General features: G+C 37.8%; 2 protein-coding genes across 2 annotated transcripts; one reads left to right on the top strand and one right to left on the bottom strand.

Annotated features, from left to right (window-relative positions):
- The first annotated feature begins 5,885 nt into the window (after positions 1 to 5,885).
- LOC102850136 (olfactory receptor 481-like) lies at positions 5,886 to 6,830 on the top strand. Its single transcript, XM_006885615.1, has one exon. It carries the CDS (start codon positions 5,886 to 5,888, stop codon positions 6,828 to 6,830), a length of 945 nt encoding a protein of 314 aa, XP_006885677.1.
- A 15,067-nt stretch (positions 6,831 to 21,897) lies between these two features.
- On the bottom strand, positions 21,898 to 22,830 carry LOC102849727 (olfactory receptor 491-like). The gene has a single exon (XM_006885614.1). It carries the CDS (start codon positions 22,828 to 22,830, stop codon positions 21,898 to 21,900), a length of 933 nt encoding a protein of 310 aa, XP_006885676.1.
- Between the last annotated feature and the right edge of the window lie 432 nt (positions 22,831 to 23,262).

Below are 23,262 nucleotides of genomic sequence, written 5' to 3'. Positions count from 1 at the left end.
TCAGTGACTGGAAAAGGGATTAAGTCTGTCAGAGATGATGAGATTGGCTCAGGATAGGGCAGGTTTCAGAGCTAATGTACACAGGGTCACTATGAGTCGCAGGCAACTTGATGGCATATAACCCCACAACAACAACATAGCTGATGTGTTAGAATTTATTTATCTTTGAAAACATCATTTGAAAGAATTCAGATACATAAAAAGTTGCAAAATACCCCAGAGTTATGTTTCTCATGATTTCCCCAGTAAGTTATGACTTAAATACAGTGCAGTATCAAGACAGAAAATTGGCATTGATCCAATGTATTTCCATTACTCATCTACCGATTTGTCTCACTATGGTAGCTTGTGTGTGCTGGAAGATATGCCAGTGATATTTCAAATACAAAGAGGGTTACTGTTGGTGGACAGGATTCAATGGACCTTCCAGAGTAAGACAGGATAAGATCCACATCTTTAATAATTCAGTGGTTTTAAATATGAATTTAGTGATAGAAATTACTCCAGATATCACATGATAGAAGGGGTTTTTTACTTAATTTTTTTATTGTTGCGTATTTTCTTCTCTCTCCCCCAGCCCTCCCTGCAGTGCACCCCTTGTCCCAGATTGTTGTCATATAACATTGTATTTTCTGATTTGGACTCTTTTGCTTGTATTTTTGCTCCGAGTAGAGCTTCCACTATAGTGTTACTAATAGCAGTGATAGAAGCAGATATCTGTCTTGGTCCTGACCATAGGACCATAGCTTTCAGTCTTTAATTTTTTACTGTGTATGAAAGAGGGGAAAAAATTAGCTTTATAAACTTTTACTCAAATTCTGATAAAATGGGGAAAAATCACTGTGAACTTCATTGTTCTGTTAGAAAGTTTACATGTTGGTGGGTCAAAGTGGGCAATGTGAAAGAATGTGTTTGTGAAAAATGTCTGTCACTACTGCTTGTAATACACACCCTAGGACAAATAGCCAAGATTTTTAAAAATGTGTTTTGAGTTCTGTTTACTCTGTAAAACTTTTAGAAAAAAAATCTTAACAGGGAAAAAAAAATTGAAAGTAATCTTGAAATTCTACTGTATGCTTTCTTGAAAAGTAAAATTTACTGGAAAGCCCCAAATTATCTTCTTTAAATTTTGTATTGGTCAAAGGACACACTGACAAAGGAGATTAATCAGAGCTGGTTTTGACAAGCACTGTGGCAATGGGACAAATAAAACAGACTTTCAGGGGGGGGAAAAAGAGAGGAATGAACTGGGAGGGGGGTAGAGAAAATAGTTAGTGCAACAATGAATGAATGGAAATCCAAAATCTCTGTAAATGTTCACTAAAATTAATAAAATTAAGTTAAAAAACAAACAAAATTGTTCGTTGTTGTTATGTGCCATTGAGTTGCCTGCGACTCATAGCGGCCCTATGTACAACAGCCCTAAACTCCGCTCTGTCCTGTGCCAATCGCACTGTCTCTGACACTCCCATCCCAATTATCCCAGTCACTGAATCAATCCACCTCATAGAGGGCCTTCCTCTCCTGCGCTGTCCCTCCACCCCCCCAAGCATGATGTCCCTCTCTAAGGACTGGTCTCTCCTCACAACATGTCCAAAGTATGTTAGACGGAGCCTCAGAATCCTTGCCTCCAAGGAGCCACCCGGTTTAACCCTTTCCAGGACAAATCTGTTTTCCTAGCAGTCCATGGTATTCTCAATACTCTTCTCCAGCACCACAGCTCAAAGGCATCAATTCTCCTTCTATCCTCCTTGGTCATTGTCCAACTCTCTGATGCGTAACAGGTGATTGCGAAGACCATGGCCTGTATCAGACGCACCTTAGTCTCCGAAGAGATACCATTGCTCTTCAGCACTTTCAAGAGGTCTCTAACAGCAAACTTACCCATGGCAATGCGCCTTTTAATTTCCTGGCTGCTGGTGCCAAGACTGTTGACTATGGAGCCAAGCAAACTAAAGCTGTGTACAATCTCATTCTCTTCACCATCCATCCTGATGCTGCCAATTGGTCCAGTGGTGAGAATCTTTGTCTTCTTGACGTTGAGCCTCAATCCATATTGTAGGCTGCAGTCCTTGACACTCTGCAGCAGGCGCTTCAGGTCCTCCTCAGTTTCAGCAAGCAGGGTTGTGTCATCCGCATAACGCAGATTGTTGATAAATCGTTCACCAATCTTGACCCCACATTTCTCCTCATAGAGCCCAGCCTCCCAGATAATCTGTTCTGCATATAGGTTGAAAAGGTATGGAGATAGAATGCATCCCTGGCGTACGCCCTTCCCAATTTTGAACCATGCAGTGTTCCCTTGCTCTATTCTGACGACTGCCTCCTGGTCCAAGTATAAGTTTCACCTTAGAACGATCAAGTGTTCTGGGATTCCCATTCTTCTCAGAGTCAGTCATAGTTTGTTATGATCTACACAGTCAAATGCCTTTGCATAGTCAATGAAACACAGATAGACATTCCTCTGGTATTCCCTGCTTTCAGCCAAGATCCATCTAACATCAGCTACAATATCTCTAGTACCACGACCCCTTCTGAAACCAGCCTGGACTTCTGGTAGTTCTCTGTTGATGTGCTGTTCCAGTCGTTTTTGGATAATCTTCAGTAAAATCTTGCTTGCATGTGAAATGAGTGAGATTGTTCTGTAGTTTCCACATTCTGTTGGGTCACCTTTCTTTGGGATAGGAACAAATATCGATCTTTTCCAGTCAGTTGGCCAAGTGGTCGTTCTCCAGATTTCTTGGCACAACTTGGTGAGCACGTCCAGGGCAGCATCTGTTAACTGAAATATGTCAATTGGTATACCATCTATTCCTGGAGCCTTATTTTTTACCATGTCCTTCAAAGCAGCCTGAACTTTTTCTTTCATCACCATAGGCTCTTGCTCACATGTTGTTTCATGAAATTCTTCTGTGTTTTCCAATTCCTTTTGATACAGTGATTCAGTATATTCCTTCCATCTTCTTTTAATACTTCCGGTGTCATTTAACATTCTGCCGAAAGCATCCTTGATTATAGCAACTTGAGGTTTGAATTTGTTCTTTAGTTCCTTGAGCTTAAGATATGCTGAGCGAGTTATAAATCTAAAGAAAAATTTTGTATTGGTTTGCTTACAAAGTTCATATACATTGTGTTTCACACTAGTCTTCATTCACATTGTGTTTCATGCAATCATTCCCATGCATTATGTTTTATAAAATTGATTACCATTGGACTTTGCCCATTATTACCCTGTCTTTTCAGGTCTCTGCCAGATTCTTTCCATTTCCTTCACACCCTCTTTCCACCCACCAAATTGTGCAACCCTGTGGTTTCCCCCCTACCCATCTTCACCCCTCTGCTCTCACCCTTTACCCCTTTGGGTACCCATACGTGTTTTACTAGTCATCCTTCTATTTTTACAATAATAGTCTTATGCAGTATTTGTCCTTATGAGACTGAGTTACTTCATTCAGCATCATATCTCAGTCTCTCCCAAGTTATATAATATTTTTAGAAATCTTTTGCTCCTGAGTGCTACATAGTATTCCATTGTGTGAATATACCACAATTTCTCACTCCATTCAGTTGTGGTTGGACATTTGGAAACAGCTCAAATTATCTCTTAATATCTTTAACACAAAAACATAGGTCATGTAATATAGTAATCATTTAAAGTATTGAAAATTACTGTTGTCACATTAATTGTACTGTTATAAAAATAAACTGTAATGATAACAAAATGTTGCAATATTTTGGAAATTATTACTTAAAAATAAATGGCACCCCTGGGAATCTAGAGGATATCTTTTCATACACTCTTATGTAATCTACGATTTCTATGCCCCAATGACTTGTCAATGTAATGTTCCAAAACAAGTGAAGTAATTGGGGATTATATCCCAAATGACCTAAACTTTACTTAAATATGACTTTACTATACGGTAACAATTCCTTGGCATATCCCCCTATTGTAGATAATGTATCTGTAGGGCACAATTGTCCATTATTAATAATATAGAAACATTTGATTATTCTATTCACACTGGCATTTAGAAGTTGATTACTTCAAGTAAAATATTAATAATTTTGTACCTATTTGTTGTATAAATGGTGCTTGGTGTCTTTACATCATGTAATTTAACACAAGGTATGTATTATTATCCTAGTTCTATATGTAAGGAAGTAAAAGATCAAAAGATTTTTTGTAGCTTGCCTAAGATTCATGGATAGCAAGACTTACAGATGGAAACTGATCCTAGGTCTTTAATGACTTAACACTTCAAGGCATTTCTGCACATTACCTTCCATGTTAATATTCATATCCAATATTGGATTTATTTGTATTTGTTAGATAACAGTTTTATTTAAAATATAATTATTCAAGTCTGTACTTACTTGATAAAGTCTTTTTGCCACTTTACCTTGCCTCCTTAAAAGAGACAGAACTTAAGAATTCAAATATATAATCCTAGTACTGTTCATAACACGGCATAGCATTGTGATATGTCACATCGACTGATTTATAATTTTAAGGAATAAGATATGGTAGTATGCTTGGCTAAGGGCATGATTACTGATTGTTGCATATGTGTGTTTTCTTAGTCTTCTTCACACAGATTTTTACTCTGAAAAGTAGATTGATCTTTAAATTATAAGAATCATGGGAATAAATTTTATACCTGTTTTCCTGTCCTTGAGTGCATGTTCAATTTTGAACACAGGAAGCATTATTCTGTAATAACCAATCTGTCTTTCAATCTTGTTTTCTAGTTTTGTTAGGATAACTATTTCTGTCACTACTTCCCCAAGTCCCCATTAAGTGTCTTCTTTTTTGTATCCTTTCACTAGCTTATCAGAACTAGTTACACTAAAACAGAGCTATGGGGAGTAGATCCATTTTAGTTTAACTAGTTCTTTCAATTTAGTCCTAGTTCATAAAAATACTTAGACTCTAATTATTGCTTCACTAAATCCTCTATGAAAAGGCATGGCATAGGAGATGAATGATGCTGGGTTTTACAAAATATCCACAATGTGCAGCTAAAGACAATGATAAAAAACTTATTCATTTGAATGTAGACATCTTCTAACTTTTCATATCAATTGTTGTAACTAAGAATATTTTATTTATTTTGTTCCAGGAAAAGTAGCAAGTAAGTAAGAAAGAGAGACCAAAGTTAACTGCTTGGTTATTGGTCAAATAAAATGATTAAATGGAGATAGCATATAATTAGAATATACTGATAAGGAAATGTATTTGGAATGGAAATGGACAATCAAGTTGTGACCTTTCTAAAACCTTTTAAATTGTCTACAGTACTGCTGTGAACATCCTTTTTACACATCTTCTGTGCGTCTGGAAAGACAGATTGCTGTTACAGAATTTGTGCTTCTCTTTTAGAGTACAAATAAGACCAGACTAGCTAGTTACTAAAACTTAATTGAGTCTTCAATTAAACTTAAATTTGGGAAGATTTGTTTACACAAAGTATTTGACATAAGTGAAATAAAGTTACCATTTAAAATGTTACTGATAAGGCTATTTTTAAGTATAGCAATTAGTTGTAGGGTCATTTAATATCCTATGGTTCTGGTTTCAAAGTTGATAGGCACAGTTAAGTCAGCTTAGATTCATAGCAACCCTGTGTGCATAAAATGAAATACTGCCTACTTCATCACCATAATCTCTGTTGTGCTTGAGCCTGTTGAGGGAGTCATGGAGTCAGTTTGTCTCATTGAGGGTCTTCTGGTTTCAATAAAAAAACTCAGAATCATTGCCATTGAGTGGAATCTTTCTCACTAGCAGGTTTTTTAGGGGCTGTAAATGGCACAGGAGCAGATTGTCCTTCTTTCTTCCATGAAGCTGCAGTGAAGTCCCTACAGACTACACGGTAAATGGATAGATGGCGGCTGAAAACCACACAACAGTGACAGAATTCATTATTTTGGGCTTAACAGACAATCCTACACTATGCGCCATCTTCTTTGTGATATTTTTAGCAGTCTATCTAGTTACTATAATGGGCAATATCACCATAATCATATTAATCCGAAGTAGTCCTCAGCTTCACACCCCAATGTACCTGTTTCTAAGTCACTTGGCCTTTGTGGATATTGGATACTCCACATCAGTCACATCAATCATGATCATGAGTTTCTTACAAGAAAGAACTACTATTCCTGTCATTGGCTGTATAGTCCAGCTAGCCTCGGATGTCACCTTTGGTACTACAGAATGCTTCTTGCTGGCTGCCATGGCATATGATCGCTATGTAGCCATCTGTTCTCCTCTGCTGTATTCCACACAAATGTCTCCAGTGATCTGCTTCTTCCTTTTGGGAGCTTCCTATCTGGGTGGATGTTTGAACGCTTCTTCGTTTACTGGCTGTTTGGTAAACTTGTCCTTCTGTGGACCTAATAAGATCAACCATTTCTTTTGTGACCTCTTCCCACTCTTGAAGCTCTCTTGTGGCCATGTTTTCATTGCTGAGATATCTCCTGCTATCACTTCTGGGTCAGTTCTTATAAGTACATTGTTTACGATAATTGTGTCTTACATCTACATTCTCCACTCAATCCTCAATATGCGCTCTACTGAGGGGAGAAACAAAGCCTTCTCCACCTGCACGTCCCACCTCACCGCAGTCACTTTGTTTTATGGGACAGTCATGTTTGTTTATGTGATGCCAAAGTCAAGCTATTCAGCTAATCAGGTCAAAGTGGCATCTGTGATCTATACAGTAGTGATACCCATGTTGAACCCTCTGATCTATAGTCTGAGGAACAAGGAAGTGAAAGAGGCCATGAGAAAATTGATGGCTAGAAAACATTCATTTTTTCTGACTTAAAACTCTTGTTGCTGTTACGTGGAACTAACCCACAGCTGAACCTCCATTGGGGTTCTGAGGCTGTAAATTGCATGGGAAGGGATTGCTCATCTTCCCTCCTGTAGAAACACTGGTGGATTTGAACTCCCAGAGAGGCCCAGCCATTGCATTAGCAGCACAACTCTCTACAGACTACACTTCCAGAGTTCCCTTTATGAATTGAGCCAGAGGTAAATCCAAAACAAAATAACTTACAAAACCAACAATTGGAACATATACGGACTGAATCTTTTTAAGATCCTTATTAAATTTATATTCTCTTCTATAAATATAAAAGCCAATGTTTAATTTATAAAGTTATTTTGTCATGTTCATAAATACTTGTTGGGATCAAATTAAATGTAAGTCTATCACGTTAGGAATACTGCCTGAAAATAATTTATTCTTTAACCTCCTCTTTTCATCTACGATAGTAAATGACTACGTGTAATGATAACTTGTAAAGTAGCATTTGGGAAAGATTGTAATGTTAACATGTCAGTCATTTCAGTTTACTTCTTTTCCTACTTTGGTCAACAGAAATTTAAACTTTTGGAAATAAAGATGATAGTGTTTCAGAATAGCATCTATTTTCACTTGATTTAAAGTGTTGAATTCATCCTACAGAGAACCACTTCTCACTACAAGAACAGAATAGAAATAGAGGTATAAACTAGAGACAGCAGATTCCAGGAAACCTACTGAAAAGGAAAAACCTCACCTTATAATCACACTCTGAATTTAGACATCTTTTCCTGAACTCTGAGAAAATAAATGTTCCTAAACAAAGAAGCTATCCACTTGTGAGGAGAAAATTTTGCTTTTTCCCCCTCTTGCGACAGCAGTACCAGGAAACTAAGATAGAATTTTATATTAGAGAGTAAGATTATTACTTAAATAGATATAGAAAATATAAGAATTCTTTTAGAGTTGAGTAAAGGATAGACATTAGAGGAATTTTAATGTGCTTGAATAGTAAGAACCTGGCTTGCCTTGGAGAAATTATTTGTAGAATTGTGAGTATTAAAGGGCAATGAGAATGAGGGCTCAGAAATAAAGGTTTAAGCAGAGAAGGCCTCTACTGTTATGAGCAGAGTGTAGCTAGAAATATGGAGGTTGAATGTGCTTTTGATAGGGCTTTAAAAAGTATTATTGGACATTGAAGGAGGGGAAGTTTATTCTTATTATACAGTACCATAAAACTTATCTGAATTATGCTCAAATATTTTGTGAAAATTAGAACTTATAAATTATGAACTTGGATATTTGGCTAAGATTTCTGAGCAAATCTTAAATGGGTGACATGACTTCTCCCTTTTTGCTTCTAATAAAATATAGAGGAAAGAGATTAACAAATAAACTGCATAAAATGAAATTATGGCTTAAAGAGTTGGAGAACTCTGTTGTGAAAATAAGAGCTCTTTTCCCTCAAAAGGCTAAGACTGTTTAAGCATTTGCTGAAGATATTGGGCCTATGGGTGGTGAATTAAAGCAACCGTCTCAACAAAGACCGTTGATTTATACTGAAAGGGACAGAGCCAGGATAAAATGAAGAAAAGCTATCTGTTTTCTGGAATTCAGTAGGCTTACATTCTGAAAATTTACAAGCAGGAAATGGCCAATATTTTGAAATATTTGAAAATATTTGAAAATATTTTTGCCAGCCACGAAAAGCAAAAGACTATCCAAGGAATAGTTAAGAGGCTAATATAACTGTACAAAGGAGCTAATGGACAATGCCACTACTTCCTTGGTAATATAGAAACACCCTATTTCTCCCTGCCAGGTTTCAAAGAGTGAGTATACTTAGGTTTTAAAGAGGTTTTAAAGAACAAAGGCTTCCACCACTTCTGTTCTAGAGAGTGGAGCAGCTGTTCTAGTTGATCAAGAAAATGGGATCACTGCACAAATTTGAGAGTAAGGTTGCCATTCTAATAGGTTGGATAGTTTGAGAAAGGAACTTATTTCCCTTCTAAAGCCAAGCAAGCAGGATTGCCATTTCTGTGGCAATGGGAAATGAATTCACTTCTTGGGGCCATGGAGCTTCCCCACAGATTTTGGTGTGGTGAATGCTCAGAGTCTGCAGGGCAGGCCTATTGACTATATGTCCATGGAAATCAGAGGTTTACTTTGAGACTTTGAGAGTTAATGAGATTTCTCTGCTGGGTTTTGCACTGGCTTAGTATTCATCATTACTCTTGTTCTCCAATTTCTTCCATATAGGCATGCCTACTTTATATCTGGTTTACCTTTATAGTTTGGAGGAAGAGAATTGACTGTTTTATATTTCCCAAGAATTTTTACTCAGAAGGGAACACACTCAGAGTGTCACTATACTTAACTAAGGGGACAAATATGATATTTTAGTTAGAGTTGATGTTTAAATATTTGTGGATGATGTGGTTAGATTTATGAATGATGTGATTAATATGAATATATTTTGCATATGGTAAGGGCATGAAGTTAGAGTGTCAAAGAATATTATGGATTGAATTTCATTCCCTAGAATATGTACTAAAATCCTAACCCTTGTACCTGTTATTACAATTCTGTATAGTGATAGATTTTGTGTTTTATTTGATTTTTGTTTTTATTATGTTATGGGGGTTATACCAGAGTATGATGGATCTAATAGCTAATCACTTCTAAGTTATAAAAGGAGTAGAATAAACACATAGGCATACACAAAGGGAGAACAAATGCCAAGGAGCCTATGGGATTACAACAGTAAGGCAGGACATACCTCTAGAGATAGAATCTAGACAGCTAGTCTTCTGATTTGTAATAAAATAAGTTTCTAGTCTCTAAATCCACCCACTGGTATTTTTGTTGTTAAGGAAGTACTAAGTAATTGATCTAGCTCCAGAGTAGAATTTTGGAAGCAGACATTTCTATGTAGTAGGAGTTGAGATATAGTGAGATTTTGTTTTCAAAATAGCTTGTAGGAAAGAGGTAAAAAATTATAGTTTAATACATACATCCTGATTCAGCTAAACAAAATATACCTACCATACACTTTTATACTGTCTCTCAAAGAAGTAGTCATTGTTTCTATTTCCTTTTTGTAAGATTTATGATCCAGTTTGGTTATTGCAGTTGCTTCTAAAGAGATCACTCACTTCCTATATCTTTTCTGCAATAAATTCTGATTAATATTTTACTTGATGGCACTTAGCAACAACAATATATTTTTATTCTCATAATAACAGTGTCAGACAAATCTTGAGATAGTATCAAATGACCACTTTATAAGGTGACCTACCATTCCTAGTACCTTCAGTGACATCATGGAAGTCTACTCTTCTGCCTGGAAGTTATTTTGAGAATGTCTGTGATCCCATTTCCCGATTCACTTTTCCTTCCTTGCATCAATTCTGGGTTTATATATAATCATTGCAGTGCAAGACTTTAAGGGCTAGTCAGCACAGACGTGATCCTTTACAAATGAAAGCTTTCATAGATACAACTTTAGTTGGAAGGAGACATCTAAGAGTAATAGTGAGAACAGTGCGCTTTGTTGGATGCATTTTTTGGGTTACTTTTCTAGCAGAACATCTTTTTATTTTGCCTCTCAATTCTCTCTTCAGCAGAATTCATCTGTACTCCATTGTCGTTGTCTCTGCTAGTCATGCTCTCCTTTGGTGACTTGATTTTCTTCGTGACCTCAGCTAGTACTTGTCTGGTGAAATTAGAGCAATCTATAAACTCAGCATTCCTTGAAGAATAGTTGAACACCTTCACTTGACTTAGAGCTTTCAAACTTAAGGTGTTCTAGGCTGAATGTAATATATTTCCCTTCAAACTGCTACTTTTCTTGTTTCCTTTCTTACCAAATAACAACTCTTGGTAAGGATTAGTACTTCTACAGACTGGAAGTGACCCTAACTGCTAAATCGTTACCAAATTATCTGCATCCTTAAATTAATTTCCTTCTCTTGAATAGAGAATGCCATACATTAACCATTCCTAAACTCCTTTGTCTAGGGGTGCATTGCATTTTCTAATTGGTTATAAATCCATGTAGAGATATCTCTGTTGTATTTTCTTTCTGTTGTTGTTGGGTGCCCTCAAGTCTACTCTAACTCAGTAACTCATGAACACATATATGGACATTTTTCCCTGTCCTGAACCAGCCTCATGTTCTGTTGTGTTCAAGACCATTGTCCTAGTCACGGTGTCAGTGACTATTGAGGGTCACTGAGGGTCTTCCTCTCTTTAGCTTACCCTCTATATTTCCTAGCATGGTATCTCTCTCCAAAGATTGATTCCTCTTGAAAATATATGCAAAGTAAGTAAGATGAAGTTTCACCATTCTTCACTCTGAGGAGCACTCTGGCTGCACTTCTTTCAAAACAGAGTTGTTTGTTCTTTTGGTAATTCATTCGGTATTCAACAGTCTTTGACAAGACCATAATTCAAAGACATCAGATCTTTGGTCTTTCTTATTCATTGTGCAACTTTTAGATGCATAGGAAACAATTGGAAAGTTCATTACTTGGATCAGGGGCACCTGAGTTTTTAAATTGACATCGTTGCTCTTCAACCCTTTGGAGAGATCCTTGACAGCAGATTTTCCCAGTGCAACATATTTTTTTTTATTGCTTGACTGTTTTTGGTTGTATATTCCAGTAAAACGAAATAATTGATAACTTCAGTCTTTTCTCCATCATCTATTGCAATGTTGTCTGTTGGTCCAGGGTGAAAATTTTTAGCTCCTTGATATTGAGACATAACTCATATTGAACACTGTAGTCTTAGAGCTTCTTTTGTGGGTGCTTCAAGTCTTCTTCACTTTTTACAAGCAACGTATTATCTGCATATCACAGATTGTTGATGAGTCTTCTTAAAATCCTGATGCCACATTCTTCTTCCTGTAGTCCAGCTTCTCAAAGTATTTGTTCAGTACACCGATTTAATTGTATGGAGAAGGGATATGCATACCTTCCTTTATTATAAGCTATGCAGTGTTCCTTTGTTCTATTTGTACTACAGCTTCTTGGTCTATGTATAGTTGTTATATGAATATAGCAAAGTCTTTGGGAATTCCAATTCTTCTCAATGTCAGTAATTCTTTTTTTATGGAAGAAAACCCAGTTAAATGTTTTCATTCTGAGAAATTACAGTAATTTAATCACATAAATTTAGGACGAATGGCATGTATTTGACACTGTTGCAATGCTTTACGGCAGAGGATTTCATTACTACTCATTTCCCCAATTCTGAATTAGCTGAGGAAAAAAGAACAAGAAAGTAGATGGAAGAGAAAAATATTATTTGCATAAAGAGCTGATATTAGAGAGTTTGACTTGTGGTTCAGTTTTCATATTATGAATCATAGAATGTGACACATTTTCTTTCCCTTTCCCAGTCCCTGGAATTACCAGAAGCACTCCAATATCCCCTATGGGACCAGCATTGATGGGGACATCAATATAAAGCATGACCAGGAAAAATGTAAAGTACCCAGTAAGGACAGGCTTGCTTATATAATGAAAGAGCAAGAAAGGCTTGGCTCACATACCCAGTTTTACCCTCAAAATTGATTTATTGCTAAAAAAATTCTTAGAGTATTTAAATTTTAAGAAAACATACCTCTTCAGGAATGGATGAGGTTCTGTGATGTCATTGACATTTGTCAAGATTCTGTAAAGCACTTGCCTGAGACCCATCAACAAGTGAATAGATAGAAAAAACTGTGGTATATTCACACAAAGGAATACTACACAGCATTGAAAAAACAAGGAACTAATAAAATATTACACAACATGAATGACTCTGGATAACATTATACTGAGTGAAATATCTCAGTCACAAAGGGAAAATACTACCTAATGCCATTGTTATAAAACAGGACTGACCTGGGGGTTGGGGAGAGACTAAGGAAAAAGGGGATAAATAATGAACACTGCATTAGAACAGATAAAAGAAAGAACTATTTAAAAGTAATTTATGATTAGGCATTATCTGTATGGTAACAGTCCAGAACAAGAGATGCATAGCAAAGTAGACTGGGGGAGGGGTAAGAGGAGGGTGGAACTGGATAAATCATGTATACTGCACTGAAACAGATGAGGGACTGAATAATTTAAAAGCGATGTATGATAGGGTATTATGGTTATCACAAGAGTCCACAATTAAGATTGCATAGTGGAATATACTTGGGGTGGTAGGAGGGGTACAGGGGGATTGTGTACCAGGGAGGGAGTCTTTCTTTTACTTTTGAAAGAGAGAAGTGAACTGGGGTGCGGGGGGAGAGGGCTGGGCGGGTAGAGAAGTGCAGCAATGAATGAATGGAAATCCAAATTCTCTGTAAATGTTCATTAAAATTATTTAAAAAATATATTAAAAAAAGAATAAAAAATCTGAAAATAGAAAAAAGATAATTGGGGTGTGGGTAGGAAGAAAAATGTGCAACAGTGAATAATTAAAATCCAACTTGTCTGTAAATTTTCATTAAAATGACAATTTAAAAAATTAAATATTTTTAAAACCAAAAAAAACCCCACTGGCAAACAGCTCTAGTTTAAAAAACCATAGAGCCCTATTATTGGAGATTCAGAGCAAAGGAGTTAGAGCTAATTCTTGAAGAGTATGGAGTAATTTTATGTTGTAGTTTGAATGATCCTTGTAAAGGTGTAGATATTTGTCAAAAGTCATTAGGGTTTTTAGTAAAAGTTTATGTGTTACGGAGGGATAGGTAAAAGAAAGAGGAAAGATCCAGTGTGAAAAATAATGCATATGAACCTTATGAACTTTATATGTAAACCAGTATAAAAATTTTAAAAGTTCATGTGTTAATATCTACAAGTATATATCAATAAAGTTGATTTTTTAAAAAGATTATGTGAAAGAACACTGCTTTTCCTTTCTCATTATAATCCTGTGCTACAGAAAGATAACTTCTAGTTATCCTCACCTATTGTACTCCTCTGTTGTTATGTGCTGTTGACTCAATTGCAACTATAGCAACCCTTTACACAATAGCTGTGAACCCTACCCTATCCTGAGCCAATCTCACTGTCTCCAATATACCTACCCCTCAATATCCCAGTTACTGTGTCAACACGTATCATCCAGGGTCTTCCTCTCCTGCACTGTCCCTCCACCCTTTCAAGCATGAGGTCCTTCTCCGAGGACTGGTCCCTCCTAACAACATATTCACAGTATGTAAGGTGGAGCTTCAAAATCCTGGCCTCTAAAGAGAAAGTTGGTTTCACTCTATCCAGGACAGACTGTTTGTTCTCTTGGCAGTCCATGGTATGTTCAACACTCTTCTCCAGCCACAATTCAAAGGCATCAGTTCTCTTTTGCTGTGTCATCCATAAAATACAAATTGTTGAACATTCTTTTAATCAAAACATTAAGATCTGATAAAATTTTTTTGTTTTATTTCACTAAATTATGGGTGACTTTTTAAATGCACCTAAACAAATTTCCTCAACTAATAACGATCCTCCCATTCACCCAGTAATCTAAGCCCAAAGTTTAATCAGCTATGCTTTTTTTGTTGTTGTTGTCAACTGTTTGTGGAGGAATCTGTAGACTTTTGATATGAGCCCCTTGTCTGACATGGTATTGCCAGATGCTTTTTCCTACTCAGTAGGATTAGTTTTCACTCTGTTGGAAGAAAGTTTTGATGCACACAGAGATTTAATCTTTAGAAGGTTCCATTCATCAGTTTTGTCCTCTCCTGGTTGTGCATTTCTGGCTGTATTTGGCAGTCTCGTTATACCATAGATTAAGATCTATGGTATAAACTTGATCCCAGTTTGTTTTTTAAGAACTTTATGGTTTTGGACTGTATTCTGAGGTCTCTGATCCACCTTGTGTTGATTTTTCTGGGTGGTGTGAGATGTTGATCCTGTTTTAGCTTTCCGCAGGTAGCAGTCTGGTTTTGCCAGAACTATTTGTTGAAGATGTTGTAATTTCCCCATTTGATAGGATTTATTTCCTTGTGGAATATCAGTTGGCCATAAATAGTTGTGCAGAGTCATTCTAGTTCAGTAGGGTTACTAGTGGTCATGGCGTATGAATTAGTTGTGCAGAGTCATTCTAGTTCACTAGGGTTACTAGTGGTCATGGAGTATGTGTGAAAGGACTTGGCTACAGTGCCTGAAAGCAGGCAAAGAGTGCCAAGAATGGATGGGACTAAAAGCAGTCTCAGACTTTCTGGAGCAGGTACCACCATGAAAAGGATCTGGAAGGTCTCTGTTAAACAACTACTATTTTCTTATATTCTTTTTTTTCCTTATATTCTTTGTAAGGTTGTTAGAGTGCAGTAAGACCTTGTTCATGAGAACAAAGATGTTTTCTTGAAAATTGGTCATGCTTATCTATGCTTTGTTCCATATTACCTATGCTTTGTTCCATATGTTTAAACACTTACCTACTCTATGAGATCATGTTTTACTGTAAGCTTTGATTTTCTACTAATAAAAGCAGAGGCTTTACAATTCTCTCAGTACAGTTAGCCTGAGGAAGGTTTTTGCCCTCTGGACACATTTCACTTTGCTAGTCTTCCCTTGGCCCTACTCATGAGAAACAACATAGTTGAGTCTTTCTGGGTTCTCAGTTTTGTTCCTTTGGTCTGTGTGCCTGTCACTGTACCTGTAGCATGCTGTTATGGTTACTACCACTGTGTAATCGGTTTTGAGCTCAGGGAGTGCTAGAACTCCAACATAATTTCTTTTTTTTTCAGAAGTGCTTTGCTTATTTGGGGTTTCCTTCCTCTCTAAATAAACTTGACAATTTCACTTTCAATCTCCTTGAAAAAGGAATTTGGTGTCTGGATTGGGATTGCTTTGAAAACGTAGACTGCTTTAGGTTGGAGTGTCAAATTCCAATATAGAGTATTATATATATGAGCAAGGCACATATTTCCATTTCTTTAGGTCTTTTACTTTGTCTTGCAGAAATGTTCTGTAGTTTTGTTCATAGAGGTCAGTGGAGATATTATGCCTAAAGAATCAAGAGATATCCACTGCAGGATTACAGGTGAAGTTCTTTAGTAGTTGTCTAGTGTAAAGGGCCCAGTAATGAGGCAGGACGCCACCCCTCTTGGTTTCTGCAGAGACATTTCTATACTCCTTTTCACTCCAGGTACAGGGCTAATAGCTACAGCAGTCTATTGTTAGAAACACTTCAAGGGCACAGAGATACATGGACAGCATTTTGCTATTGAGACATTTCAAGGGCACAGAGATACATGGGCAGCATTTTGCAGTTGACATTTTTCAAACCCTTGAAAAACATGGAGTGCAAAACATAATAGACAATAGCACTTACTATTTTGGGAAGTAGTTCAAGACACAACTCTGAGGCTTGGGGCAAAAATTTTCCATGCAGGGGTTTAGCTACATAAAATGGAGACTGGCTTCTCAGAGGTCAGAGATGAGAAGAAAGACAGGAGGAGGTTGGAAGGAGGGTGAGAGAACAGTGGTCTATTTGGTAGGAAGTGATATTACAAAGGGGAGGGATTTCCCTTGTGTAAGGAAAAAGGTGGGAGGCTTCTTGGTGGTGAGGTCAGCCTCCCTGGTCAGCTCATTTTCTGTGTGGGCCTTGGGCTGCAGCCTGGGGCCATGAGACTTAGGCCAAGGACAGTTATCCTGGGTGGGTCTCCTTCTGGTCTTGGTTCTTGGATGTCATGGATGTGCCCACAGTGTCCACTTCCTATGACATCACTGTATCCTGCTTCCACCATATCTGTCACCATGTGCTTCCAGGCTGTGATGTATTCACTGCACCTCCGTCTCATTGGTTCTCATCCTAACAGGACTGGGCAGCAGTGGCCTGGCTCTCTGGCGGGCATGCCTATGCCGTGGTGAAGGCAATGTTGAGGGCTGAAGCTCCATGCACTTGTTACTCAGGCGGCAAGGTGGGGCCAGCCTGACCCCTTGGGGGAGGCCCGTCACACGCTTGGCAAGGTGACGTGGACAAGCTGGACTTTTCACATGGCCCACAGTTGGCTTGGTGCGGTGAAGATCCAAGGGTTTGGTGGAGGCTCTGGGAATCAGGTGCTTACCATGTTGGTTGGCAGAGGGCCCCATGGCCCCCTTGAGCTGGCTGGGCCACAAGAGGCTCCACTCCAAATGCTGAAGACCCTGATGGGCCAGCAAAGGCAACAGCAGATGGCCGAAGCTCCCCCCTTCTTGTGATGGCCCAAGTCCTCTGGCCAAGTCCCTCACACACCCTGACCACCAGCCACTACGTCAGCAGGCTGGTGCTCCATACCCCTCAGGCCAGCTTGGTGGAGCCATCCTGAAACTGGGAAGGAGGACCAAAGACCATAGCGGTGCGTGTTCTTTTCTGAATATGTCCCCTTACATGTACTTCTTTGAACCTCTGTACTTTGCAAGAGTCCTGTTAACATATTTATATTCACTGTTAATGATTGTCATTTTTGTTGTTAATACAGTTGTCAGCTAACATTATTTAAGTTCCTAAGGGTTTTTAAAAATAATTTCTTTTTATGCAAATGAAATTTTGTAAATCATATTGGGGGTTTTTACAATTTATAGTTGTTTGCATAGAAGATTCATATACACTGTATTTCATTTATGTACATTGTGCTTCATACATTCCTTCATTCACACTGTGTTCATACAATCATTTTTATATGTTGTGTTTTGTAAAATCAGTCACTATTTATCTATGTCAACCATTACCTCTGTCTTTTCAAGTCCCAATTGGACTGTTCACATTCCGTCAAGGCGACCTCCCACTGCTGCCCATCCTCCCACTGAACTCAGCTAGCAGTTTCTAAGGGTTGAAACGTTTAACATAAATGATAAATACCATTGCCAATGCCTTTAATGTGTCTTTAAAATATAAATATATCTTTCTTTAGAATAAGCAAGACTTTAATTATTGAGTGAGACTGAGTTCTTTGATTGAAGAGATATGAATGCTAATTGTTGAGAACCTGCAGCTTATTAAAGAATATGTTTACATGTTCCTTAATGATCTCCTTGAGTGTCTACTTAATTACTTTAGTGTGATTACACAGGTGTTTGCTATACATTAGGAATGAGTAGCAGTTATCACCAGGCTGCCATTTATTTCAGCTCTATCATGAAAAATCTGATTTTAATTTTATCCATTGCCCCTCTTTGAGTATGACAGTACTTGCCTAGGTTAAAAAAAATCCAGCTAATGCACTGAAATATATGAATATAGCTACAGTTATCATACCTCTATATGCTCCCTTTTCTAAAATTAAGCACCCATTTTCTTTTCCACGGGGCACTCTCTCTGTGCCTTAACTCTCAAACCCCTTATAATTCTCCTTCTCAGTCTCTGCACATATTCTAGTCTGAGGAGTGGGATCAAATCTTGTGTCTCCTTTGTATTCTTTATCTTCTGACCAAAGCAGAGTTCACTGGGGCCAACCAACCTTGCTTCCAATCTGTATGCTGTATCACAAATGAATTCCAGAGATTGTGAACTAAGACATATTTCAGGCCTCCCACAGGCCAACTATGTTTAACATGACAGGATAACAATATCTCTGACTCACTTTTTGCCTTTGTAAAATCGAAATAGGGAGCTCTAGTGGCCTAATGGTAAGGTGTTGCTCTGCTATCCCAGAAGCTCACAGTTCAAATCCACCAGCTGCTATGTGCAAGAAAGATGGGAAGTCTCCTCCCATGCCATTTATTGCCTCTGAAAACCAGCTGGAGGGTCAGGTATAGGTTGGTTCTAACCCAGTGGTACATAACAACAAAATAGGAATAGAGATTTCTAAAAACAACTTTATTGTGAGATGAAAAGACATAATATTTTTAAACCAATAGAGTGTTTAACATGAAACAAAGAAATAATAATAGTAAGTAAAAAGGAATTCTGCTAGAGTTTTAGTTACTTAACTTTTGTATATGATATCTAATTTTTTTATCAAGTTATATCATAAGATCTTTCACTGTAAGTCCAAATTGAGGTGAGATGTACATTATCTACAGTATTTGATAGCTTCTCAATTTTAGGCAACAGCACTCAGATAAAGAAAATTCCAGCTGATACTTGTCCGTTATTCTCTCCACCAGCCAGCTAGGAACCTTCTTGACCTCTTCAATTTAGCATTCTGTCTCTCATGGGCCAGAGACTTTGACTACTCAGATAGCCTTTCCCTGAATGCATGGATCACTTTCCATTGTATATAAAAGTTGTGAGGTTCTGAACTTCTTTCCATTTTAATATTCCACTTCCTTCTTTCTAATTTCCTTTTCACATTCTCATTATACAAGTTTTAAATTAGTTTGGTTACTATAAACCATTTACACCCTCCTTGAGGACTTCCTGGATAGCTTGTTGTGGGTACTTAGAGTACCTATTTTGAAATGCATCTCTGAGGCTACAGTCTACATAGGGGTCAAGAGCTAACATTGATCAGACTATTTCTTTTGATTTTTCTACCTTATGGAAAAAACTAAAAAATTGAATTGTTTTTAATAAATCCATAAAAAATATATTCTGCTCTCAGAGAAACAGTTATCAATGCTCAACTCCAAAGAAAACGTTAAAACTAAATGGACAACATTTACTTTATAAGGTAGTTGGAGTCTCAACACTCAACAATATGAACGCTTAAATGTTCGCTTTGGTTAGGTAAGAGAATTGCACACAAGATGAGGGTGAGTATTTTTGTGTGTGGTAAAAGAATAGAGAAGCTGTAATAGAATGAGGTAAATCCTCCCGTGTTCTTACCACTTAGAGAAAAGGTCCTTGGAGTTGTACGGAAATGACTTGTGGAGGCAGGTGACTCAGGAAAGGTAAGATGGACTTCCCCAAAGGAATCTCTATATGCTATGCTGTCCCTTGGATTTTTCCTAGTAGATTTTGTTTGTTTTGATAAATTTTTCAATGAAAAAGGAGACAGATTCTATCTTCCTGAAAACATGCCTACTATTCAGAAAAGTTAAGTCATACAATTAGTTAGGGAGCTCTGGTAGCCTAGTGGCAAGAAGCTAGGCTACAAGACTGAAAGCACGCAATTTCGAGACCACCAGCTGCTCTGTGGGACAAGGATGGACAGTCTCCTCCTGTGTGATTAACTGCCTCTGAAAATCTGCTGGGGGGTCAGCTATGGGTCAGTTATGGAACTGTATCTATTTGCTAACATGAATTGCAGTACTAAAAATTATTCCTACCAATAAAGGAAATTGCTTTACGCCAATTAAACTACTTGTTCTTAACATGTACTTAAATATGGGTAGATCTTTCAGTCACATCTTGTAATCTTGATGTCAAGACCTGACATACTATATGCTTGGCAACCAGCCCAACTCCCATTATCATCCTTATTTCAGTATTTCCACAGCCTAGACCATCTTAGAGGGCAAGTTTATGCAAAAGCTTGATAAAAATTGCCTTCTTATACTTGGGTTCCCTGACGAAATCCTCTGTATCAGGAACAGTGCTGAAGTCATTAGACTGAATGTGGTGATGTAGTTGTTGTGTATGGTTAAGTGCTTAGAGCCTAGAAACAGAATCTACATCTATCTAGGCACACTGTTGCATCACTCTGTAACTCAGTTTCTTCATCTGTAAATTGAGGGAAATTTATAATGCTTGAATCATAAGATGTTTGTGAAAGTGAAAATATTTTGACAACAGACTTTCTATATTCAAATAATATTTTCATATCATTCAAGATGGGCAATATACTTAATGTTTCTCTTGCACTACAAAATCAAAGGTATATAGCTCAAATTTGCCAGCTGCTCCATAGGAGAAAGATGGCCAGTATCCTCCTGTTGGGTTTACAGCCTCCAAATACTCACTGGAGGGTAAGCTGTGAGTTGGTTCTGACTCGACGGCACATAACAATGAAAACAATGTAGAATTATTATGAGGGATATATAAATTAATGATAACTGTAACATTTATTACAGGGCCTAATATTTAGCAAATGCAAATTACTGGTTGTTGTTATTGTTATGTGTTGTCGAGTTGCTTGCGACTCATAGTGACCCTATGTACAACTGCCCTAAACTCACCCCTGTCCTGTGCCAATCGCACTGTCTCTGATGCACCCATCCCGATTACCCCAGTCACTGAATCAACCCACCTCATAGAGGGCCTTCCCCTCCTGTGCTGTCCCTCCATCCTACCAAGCATTATGTCCCTCTCTATGGACCGGTCTCTCCTTACAACATGTCCAAAGTATGTTAGATGGAGCCTCAGAATCCTTGCCTCCAGGGAGTGGCCCAGTTTAACCCTTTCCAGGATGAACCTGTTTGTTTTCCTAGCAGTCCATGGTACCCTCAATACTCTTCTCCAGCACCACAGCTCAAAGACATCAATTCTCCTTCTGTCCTCCCTAGTCATTGTCCAACTTTCTGATGTATAACAAGTGATAGCAAAGACCATGGCCTGTATCAGATGCACCTTAGTCTCCAGAGAGACACCATTGCTCTTCAGAGCTTTGGAAAGGTCCCTAACAGCAGACTTTCCCATCACAATATGTCTTTTAATTTCCTGGCTACTGGTGCTAAAAGTGTTGAGTGTGGAGCCAAGCAAACTAAAGCTGGGAACAATCTCAATCTCTTCACTATCCATCCTGATGCTGCCAAAATAAAATATAAGTGTTTGGTATTTACAAGTACTCAATTATTCTTCATCTTAGTGCTGATTTCACAGTGTCTGCCAAGTGGTTGTTAGGTATTTAAAACCCAAACTCAGAACAAAGAAATATAATTTTAGTTTAAACAAGCCACATCTTTGATAGTTCTAAGGTGTGACACAATTTCCATGTTATGAATGAGATCAGATCTTAAGTGTATCTTTAAGCCAACTTAAGAGTCAGAATAGATGTATATAGTTCTTCATTAGACTTTAGTACAAGAAAAGACTTGAAGACTTTTCAGGTCTTCAAATGCTGCACATGTAGCAAATGAAGGTAGTGTGATGAAGGATTTGAGTAGGGATTGTTTCAGTTATTTCAAAAGGAGGACAAATAGGCATAACATTAAAAAAAATTATGATTGTTCTATTTGTAACCCAGATAGTAAATAAAAATGTTATAGTTTACCTGAAATGTTAAGATTGTATTTTAAGAACATATTCTGGCAGTTGCCTTTTTCAGGGCTTCTTTCACATCTCTGTTCCTCAGACTGTAGATAAGGGGATTCAACATGGGAATCACCACTGTGTAAAATACAGACACTACCTTGTTCTGGGCAATTGAGTAGCTGGACTTGGGCATCACATAGATGAATGTAATAGTCCCATAATAGAGAGTAACTGCAGTGAGGTGGGAGGTGCAAGTGGAGAAGGCCTTATGTCTCCCTTCAGTGGAACGCATTTTCAGGATGGTAATAAGAATGTAGAAATAGGAGAGAGCTATGACAAACACAGTGACTACAATAATGGAGCCAGAAGAGATGGAAGGGATAATTTGAATGACGGAAACATCTGAACAGGCAAGTTTCAACAAAGGGGAGAAATCACAGAAAAAGTGATCTATTTGATTGGATCCGCAGAAGGATAAACTCAATAAACAGCTAGTAAATGTCCAAGCATTTACACACCCACCCAGGTAGGAAGCTGCCACTAAGAGGATGCAAATTCTGGGGGACATGTGGGTAGAGTAGAACAGGGGTGAACAGATGGCCACATAGCGGTCATAGGCCATAGCAGCCAGCAAGAAGCACTCAGTTGTCCCAAACATGACCAAAGAATAGAACTGGGCTTCACAGACAGCAACAAAGAGGATTATTTTATGTCCAAGGAATTCTACAAGCATTATAGGTGTGACTAATGAGGAGTACCCAATGTCCACAAAAGCTAAATGACTGAGGAAGAGGTACATGGGGGTGTGAAGGTGGGGGCAGCTTCTTATTAAAATAATGATGCTGATATTACCTACTATGGTAACAAAGTAGACTCCTAGAAATATCACAAAGAAGATGACACCAAGTATAGGATCTTGTGTTAAACCTAAAATAATGAACTCTGTAATGATGGTGTGGTTTCCAACCTCCATCTCCTCTGTGAAATGTTCCTGTTGAGGCAAATGGGAATATAATTTATTGTATGCATTTATTCTCTCATTTATTAAGTCCACATTGTGCTTCTCTTTCACTCCATGTTCCTGGTTTTCTTTGGTTATTTCTCTCAGAGTCATTCTGAGTGAAATTTCACTGCACCCAAACTATAAATATAAATAAATATAAATTAGCACAACATTGGGCTTTTTGACTACATGAAAAGAGAATTGTTTAACCTCAGTATCTGAGATCTCAGTTATATTTTTTCCCTTCATGATATGTGTGTGCGCGCCCGTGTGCATGCATGTGTGTGTGTATAAAATATATATATGCCTTTCATAGACAGATCTGACTCTTAAAGTTCATATTCACAGTTTTCAGTGGTTTCTAGTAATTCCTGGTTGGAAATTTCACAGGCACCAGAAACC

The sequence above is a fragment of the Elephantulus edwardii genome, unplaced genomic scaffold (genome assembly GCF_000299155.1).
Source record: "Elephantulus edwardii isolate Elephantulus edwardi_28Jun2011 unplaced genomic scaffold, EleEdw1.0 scaffold00044, whole genome shotgun sequence".
Lineage (NCBI taxonomy): Eukaryota > Metazoa > Chordata > Mammalia > Macroscelidea > Macroscelididae > Elephantulus > Elephantulus edwardii.
Note: the sequence above shows the minus strand (reverse complement) of the source record. Positions and strands in the feature narration are given on the sequence as shown.